Below are 8,402 nucleotides of genomic sequence, written 5' to 3'. Positions count from 1 at the left end.
AACAGCGGCTCTGGGAGGCTATTCTGACTTCATGCAAAGAAATACAAGCAGAAACTCTCCAAAAACTCGCAAGTTCAATGGATGCAAGAATTGTGAAGGTGACATCAAAGAAGGGGTCCTATGTTAACATGTAACTTGGCCTGTTAGGATGTCTTGGAGTTAAATAGCTTTTTGTTCAGTGAATGTGACCACCTAATTCTGCAAATTCCACAAATGAGAATTTTCAGTTCTTTAAAACATATCAAGTGTATAGAAACTCTACTGTGCCTAATCATTTGGAACAGTGCATTTTGAGTTTTTATTTATTTTGGAGATTATACTGTTATCATTGGGAGGTTTCTTCAATAAAATTCGATGTATAATCTAACGGGTGATGACTTTTATTAGACTGACTGTCATTTGCACCGACCAATTAGGAAATTCCGAGAAAAATATAATTTGCATAATAATTTGGAACATGGTGTAAAGGAAAGACTTCAGCTGTGTGCCCGCAACAAGGTTTTGGTGAGTTTTTGCTGCTACATATTTTTGCCGCATCAAAAACGCAACATCTTCCAGTTCTAATAAAGTGGATGGACCATGGATGGGTCATCTGACACCTTGCACCTATTTGGCGCCTTATTTTGAATGAGCGATCTATTTAAGCCTGTATCTGTTTTTTAACTGGTAATGTGGTTTGTTCCAGTGAAGAAGTGGTATGTTTTGAAATGCGTTAACAAATAAACAGTTATTAAAACTCCCTGATCCCGGGTTCCATTCCTGGATACCTTTGATCCAAGATATTGGTATCATCGGCTGCGCAGATTTTGAACCCCAAAACTCCTCTACGCACGCACTTAACGACACCGAATTGAGGGTCTGTAGTAGCTGATTTCCAAAAGGCTTGTTTTAGGGTACGTTCACACTTGGCTTTTTTTTTTTTTCGGCAGCAAAACCTGATCTCTTGGCAAGAAAGAAGCTGCAGAAAAAGCAGCATAGTCTCCTTGCGGTTTTTTTGCTGCGTTTTTGCCATGCTAGATTTGTCTCTTGTGCATGCTGATAAAGTTTAGTGTTGAAGAAAAAAGTCCTATTCTGTAGAATCAGGTTTTGGCACACAATAAATGCAGCAAAACCTGATAATAATAATAATAATAATAATAATAATAATACCTGCGTTTTTTTCATCATCCATTCATTTCATTGGGTGAAAAACACTGAAAAAAGTTTAATGCTCTATTGTGAAAAAAAACATGCAAAGCGCAAAATCCTGATGACCCAAAAAAACAAAGGTGTGTGCATGAGATTTCTGAAATCTTATAGACATAGCCGGTACTGTAAAACGCAGCTGAAAGATTTCATTAAAAAATGCATCAAAACCTCTAGTGTGAGCTCAGCCTGACTGTTGTTGTCACACCATTGATGACCAATACCTGCTTTTTTTATTTCCCTTGTGTCATTGGATAAGACCCCATTTGCACTAGTTGTTTTTCTCAGCAGTATCTGCCAGAAATAACAGTCTGCAGAACTATTTTTTTTTTACTAATCAGACCCCAAGTTAGGGCAAGTTCACACGTTCAGTATTTGGTCAGTATTTTCCATCAGTATTTGTAAGCCAAAATCAGGAGTGGAACAATCAGAGGAAAAGTATAATAGAAACATATGCACCACTTCTGTATTTATCACCCACTCCTGGTTTTGGCTTACACATACTGATATAAAATACTGACCAAATACTGCTAGTGTGAACGTGGCCTTAAATGGGTTTTCCAAGCTAATTTCTGTAGTGCCTCTATTGAACTGCAGATCTCTGGATCCTGACAGTGTGCAATGTGCATTTCAGACAGACAAGCGTCTCGTCACCAGTACAAGTTGGTAGATGCCTTTATAAGTACCGTAATCAGATTTGTGGAAACTTTTGCAGCTGAACAACCCATTCCAAATGTCCCTCTTTCCTGTGTGCCACCTTAGGTGGGCCTTTAGGTGTGAAGTTTTACCATAAGCTGGAATGTGGCAGATGTTCTATTTCTTCTTTCCAGGCTCATCTAGACCACTGGAGGCCTGGCGATTGGGAAATCTTCATCAATATGCACACCGATTCCACTCTGTTGCCCTCTCAAGTGGGTGTTACTTGACCACATATGTGAATCTTGCCTTCTGGCAAACAAGTCTACTAGTTTCTCATTCATGCTGGTAATAGGCACATCACCACCAATATACCAGCTACCTACCGGAGATCAAGTGACAACTGCTGGAGCAGGCAGCAGAGCGGAATCCTAACAGTGTGCATATTATCATGCTTCAGTGATCTGCAGTGTGAGATTTAGGGTTAGGCCGGGATCACACATGCGAGAAACACGTCCGTGTCTCTCATGTGAAACCCAAGCTCTGGCGTCGGCACTCCAGAGCGGAGCGTGCGGCCGCATAGGAACACATGGAGCTGCACGCTCTGCTCTGGAGTGCCGGCGCCAGAGCTTGGGTTTCACATGCGAGATACGGATGTGTTTCTCGTATGTGTGATCCCAGCCTTAGCCTGGAAAACCCCTTTAACCAAAATAATCTTCAGACTGGGTGTGAGGCAGTTTTTTTTTTATTACCCATACACAGGAGTCGATAAAAAATGAAGAAGTATCAGTCTTTCCTTTATACTGTTCCTTGTTGGGATTTTTGGGATTCCTTGATTTTGGGATTTTGATTTTCATCGTTTTTTGGGATATTTTACTCCAGCTCAGAAACCTACATCATAAAGGGTCCCAAAACTTGCAGGAGTTATTCCAGCTTTATTTTTCTGGTCCTAATGAACGTTCTTAGTACAGAAAAATTATGACCCTACTATAAAGTCAGCGCAAGAAGTGAATGCAGAAACTAGAAAAGGGCTTTCCTCCTGTATTGAAATCTATATCAAACCGTTCTGTGTGAACTAAAGGGATTTCTGTGAGATGAGACGCTCCTCTGCATCGTCTTCACACTGGACAGTTAGTTGGTGGTCGACAACTTCTATGGTGACTGCCTTGCAGGTGGAGGCCTCCCCCCATGGGAAAGAAGGATAGCACATGTTTCATTTCACTGCCTGATCCCTTTGTACTCAATGGAGTCTGACAGTGACTTATCTCCTTCTCCGACATGTGCACTCAGCTGAACTGAGCATGCATGTGCATGGGGAGTTCAGGATTAATACCTGTTGACTGAACGACTCCTCGCCGACAGCTATAGAAGCCAACTAACACAACTTTTCTTCCCCTCAAAGCAGCAGTTAAATACCATGATCTTCAGTGTGAAATCCCCATCAAACAGCCCCCCATATCTCAACTTCTTGGATCCCTCTCTGACTGCGACATGGGATTACAATGATAGTTATTTCTAGTACCATATAACTGTCCGGATTCGGAGTTAGACTTTTAGGCTGTGTGCACATGTTGCATCTTTGCTGCATTTTTTCCAGTGCATCTTCATCACAAAATCTGAAGGATTTCCTAGTACCAACAAAGTGACTGCTAATCCTGAAGCCTCATGCACACGTCGCTTATTATTGACTTGCAGATTTAAATCTGGAGCATGCCAATTCTTGTAGCAAATAAGTGGGGGAAAAATCTGCACCAAAAACCGCAAGTAAAAAATGTGAGTTTTTGCCACTGTTTTTCCTGTCAAGAGATGCAGAAATTTCTGCACCAAATACTTAATGTGTGAACATAGCTTACCCATCAGGAGCACAACAAAATGACAAATGATACATTTTGCAGAAGAATGATAGTTATACTAGACACAATTAAAACACTGGTCAAAAGGTATGTTTACACAGGAATTTTCTTTTTTGCCCTGAAGGTATGTTAGTATGAAACAGTACTGGAAAAGATACCAGCTATTGCCTTTTGTAGTTTTTTCTTTTAAAAGGTGCAATGTGAAAAAAAGACATTTTTTCAAAGTTTCAAGCTTTAAAAGAAACATATGCTTACACTTCAATTGTACAGGCAAGCACATACCCTGGGCTAAAAAACCAGACACAAATTAACATTGTACATAGCTGCAAGAAGCTAATGGCACAATTACAATAGAAGATATATTGCTATAGATAAGTTATCCACTGGACCAGTTCTAAAGAACGCCGATGAAGATATATATCAATAATAATACAGTAGATGGCATATAAAACACTTAGAAATTACAGAATTGTAGAGGGGAAGAGGAAGCAACATCAAAGAGGAATTAAAACAGAGTTATAATTAAGAAATAAGCAAAAAAAAAAAAAAAAAAAACCTGTTTCCAAGATTTGGGGCACATAAATTTAGAAGTGATTCCGGAACAATACACTTCATTGTTTCTTTGAAAGTGGACCTATTTTTTTTTTCACGTCCCATTTACAAAATCAATAATGCACGCTGCAATGGATGGAAGAAAAGAACTGGAGAAGTTTTACTAACTCATTAAACACTATGCTGGGAAAAAAAATAATGAAGGTTTCATAATAAGGTGTCAAAGATAAAACCAAGTTTTAATCACACTTTGAACACAAATATACAAATCCTCAGGTTCCTCAAAGAGATCCATACGTAGAATAAAAGAAAAAAAATGGAAGATCTGATTCAAGTTGAAATCTGACTATTATTGTGCTTCGATACAATTCGGATTTATCCATAATCCCGGAAATCAGTATTCAAGTATATTGCACCATAGAGAATCCATGAAGCCTCCTCTAGTGGTCCCTGCTTTGCTCCTGTTTGACTATCCGTTCAACCCCTTTGATCTTCTTATTTTGATGCGTTTTTACATGTTTGGCCAGATGATCGCTTCTCATGAATCGTTTTCCACATTCCGCACAGACAAACCTCTTTTCGCCAGTATGAGTCCGTAGATGCCTTTGTAGCTCATCAGATCTGGTGAAACTTTTGCCGCAGAACAACCAGTTACAAATAAAGGGTCTCTCTCCCGAGTGCCACCTTAAGTGGGCCTTAAGGTGTGAGGTTTTACCATAAACTTTTCCACAACCTGGGATGTGGCAGATGTGCTGTTTCTTCTTTCCAGGCTCATCTGGACCACTGGGGGACTGGCAGTTTGGACATCTACATCTTCTGCATCTCCTGGCTGTGGCCAATGGGGATTTGGTCTGCAGAAGAGCAGCAATTTGAGTCTGGTATTGTGCAAAGTCTGAATGTCCTAGAACTAAACTTCTCTGGATGGGAAAGCGGTGATGAGCATGAGGAATTGGAGATGGGTGGGTGACTGCTGAGGACTGCTGAATGCTCCACCACGGGATGTCTTCTGCTGGATTGGGGGAAAGTTGCCTTGGTTGCTGATGAATCAGGTTTGCATGACCTGGTACAAATCCATGTATTGCAGAAGCGATAGGTGAAGCAGGAGGATAAGGTACATAGGTTGATTGACAATTGGAGGTCTGAAAAGCAGCCATAGGGGAAGGTAACATTTTCACTGGGGAAAATTCATAAGGGTAGGAGGGGTCGGCAGGAGGTGTAAGGGGCAGTTCATGAGTAACAAATGTTGCCTGTATGTGAGATTGGAGCTGATTTTTGGAGGCAGCAAGTCCAAGACTGTTATGTGCCTGAATGCCAGCTGGAGAGTGGCAAGAAATGTCACTAGTCCATGGGTGGAACATCCTGGAGGGAGATCCAATGGTTGGATCATAGGAAACCTGAATAAAGTCCGCACCACTTCCTGGTTGACCTATTCTGCTACATGTTGCCGCCAATAGAGCCAATGGGGAATGTTTGCTGACATCTGGGGAGGCGCTGGGTGTCCTGTCCTGTAATGGAAAACATATTTAATTTGCATATAAAATATTGATTCATGATAAATCTATTAGATAAACCAATACATTGCATAGATAAAATATATGCAGATGGATAGGAGATGAATTGACAGTTGTATTTCATTTGCCCGTATAGTCAAATCCCTAGACATGGGATAGACTGAACTTTGCTTTACAGCCAATTATAAGGAGTCCATAAACATTCCCAAATTAATAACCATAGACCTAAACGTTTCAGTAATTACTATTAAACACACTATAGGAGCAGCTCAGCATGACTTCACTTGTCACGTCGCTCAGGTCTCCCTACAGAAAGTATAGAAAAATGTTGTGCATACATTGAACTACTGCTCTTTTTGTATTATTAGAAAAAAAAATTTCTCCCCCCAACTACAAACATTTTTAATTTATAAATCGTTAGCATATTATACTCTCCTAAAATTTCTGAATTTACAGCTGCTAAAATCTATATTACTGGATATTAATAAATAAATCTAAACTATATAGATTATATTATGGAATATGACATCTTCACTGACATTTCAATGTAGATAATACCATTTCTTGAAAATATTCTGATACTACTTATCAGAGTTACTACTACCAGAGCTTGAACCTGCAGTTTTCGGAATTCCCTTCATTATGCAACTTTTTTTGGTCTAAAATTCTGTAAATAACTACATACAAGTATCTATTTTCTTTATTTATGTGAAGATATTAATATATCTGAAAAATCAGTCGAGTCATCGCTGTACAGAGAACAGTAACTGCAAAGTAACAGTTCTGGAGATAACTGTTCCTACTGCGACAGCAACCTCCCTGTTTAGAAGTTTAATATTAAATGTTTACTTCTTCCTTACTATGATTAATATATGTAATCTCTAGATAATCAGCTTAGTTATAGAAGGTTCATGTATTTTCTAATCTGTTGAATAAGGTTGATGTTTTAAATATATTTATACTGTAAATATTGATCATTGTTTGATACTAGTACTCTGTCAATCTATCAGAGCTGTTACCTGCTCTTCTCAAGGTCACCCATTACTTAACTTTTTATTTTTTTTTCAGATATGAAAATGTACATAATAATCTTTATTTTCATATAGCTCTAACATATTCCGCAACGCTTTACAGTATTTGCACACATTATCATCGCATATAAGTATATATCTCATGTACAGCACCATGGAATCAATGGTGCTATATAAATAATAATATTGTCCTAAATTAAATATAGTAATATATCCAAATATCACATTATGATATCTACACTACACCTAATAACTATATGCAATCATATCTATTTATTAGACAATTATAAATCTTTTTTGTTGCAAAACTCTATCATTACTATCTGTGCCCTGTGCAAACAAAACTTTATTTACGAAAGTAAAAAAAGTTTATATAGAAATATTTCTTGCCTTCTGAATGAAAAAATATATAATATTTTTCTTATTCAGAAGGCAAGAAATAGTTTTCGTTATAAACGTTTACTTTACACAGATAGTGATGTCTGAATTTTGAAAAAAAACAAAAAAAAAACTTCCCAGATTATCTATATATACTGTATATGTTTTTTCTTTAAATAAGATTTGAGACTACTGTATCAGAATTAGAAAATGTATTCAAATTCCTATAAGTAATGGCAGTTTGGGCATTTTCTATCACCTGTTGCTCACCAAGTGGCCTCACTACCTGTGAAGGTAAAGTCCCACTGACCTGTAGGAATGCCTGGAGCGAGTCGTTCCTTAGCACGGCGACTGCAGCCATGGTGTTGCTCCTGCAGCTGGGCACTGGGATGGGCAGCACACTGCTGAGGATGCATGGAGGAACCCCCTTTACTCAATGACTTCCCACCCAGTAAGTGCCAGGTTGGTTTGTTGGTACTTGCTGGTGTGCAGGTTGCTGCTCCTCCTGCCTCCCCTCCTTTCCAGCAGCCTCTTGACTGACTGCAGTGGGAGCACCTCCAAGAATTTGATAAGGACTTTGCTGGGCTGCCAGCCAGTCACAGCCCTGGCTCTGTCCCTTTGAAGTTCCCAGCTGCCCAATCATCAAAGCACAGCAGCTCTTTCACAAGAGAAAGCAAATCCTTTGAATGTACAAAAGCTCATACCAAGTGTTTGTTGGTCTGGATAAAAGAACTGATTATTACAGGGGGTGGAAAGGGAGGTGATAAAGGCGGGACAATTAATGAACTAATCACTATGTGGGAAATGTATATACACAAATAATTGGATTTTCTTGATCAAAGAGACCCTCAGCTCCTGGAGACCCTGCACTGCTAGTCCACAAGCCTTGGAGCCCCCCTCCTCTGCGCTTTTGTAATTAAGGATTTGTAGCAAAGAGACAATCTCCCTTTGTTATTTGGGGATGGGGATGGCTTTTTATACCCCCTTTGGTGGATTTGGATGATAATGTAATGTACTCATTACTCAACTTTCTTATTTCTTTAAGGATTGTTATAAGGATGCAGAGAAGTCCTGGGAATGACTACAGGTTGGGATTGCAGTGCGATCAGACGAATGTATCCGATGCATCCGTATCGGAATGTTCAGGCTTGTTCACATGTCCATTCGGATATTCCATTCGTCTATTCTGTTTGTATCAGTTGTGCACATGATAGCAGAGAGGCCACATTGATTGTAATATTTTACAGATGAATGAA

The 8,402-nt window shown here is 39.2% G+C and overlaps 1 protein-coding gene across 1 annotated transcript; it reads right to left on the bottom strand.

Moving 5' to 3' along the window:
* Window positions 1-4,439: 4,439 nt before the first annotated feature.
* On the bottom strand, window positions 4,440-7,844 carry SP5 (Sp5 transcription factor). The gene is made up of 2 exons (XM_069733112.1): window positions 7,457-7,844; window positions 4,440-5,731 (listed from the first exon to the last, which is right to left on the bottom strand). Exons 1-2 carry the CDS (start codon window positions 7,505-7,507, stop codon window positions 4,667-4,669), a joined length of 1,116 nt encoding a protein of 371 aa, XP_069589213.1. The 5' UTR covers window positions 7,508-7,844; the 3' UTR covers window positions 4,440-4,666.
* Between the last annotated feature and the right edge of the window lie 558 nt (window positions 7,845-8,402).

This window comes from Ranitomeya imitator, chromosome 7, assembly GCF_032444005.1.
Source record: "Ranitomeya imitator isolate aRanImi1 chromosome 7, aRanImi1.pri, whole genome shotgun sequence".
In the NCBI taxonomy this organism is placed as follows: domain Eukaryota; kingdom Metazoa; phylum Chordata; class Amphibia; order Anura; family Dendrobatidae; genus Ranitomeya; species Ranitomeya imitator.
This window is presented reverse-complemented; position numbering and strand designations above follow the sequence as displayed.

Excerpts from the sequence above, each read along its gene's own strand:
- SP5 (XM_069733112.1), bottom strand. The coding sequence starts at position 7,507 with ATGGCTGCAGTCGCCGTGCTAAGGAACGACTCGCTCCAGGCATTCCTA. Across the intron at positions 5,732-7,456 it reads CGCTCCAGGCATTCCTACAG|GACAGGACACCCAGCGCCTC; the intron begins GTCAGTGGGACT and ends TTTCCATTACAG.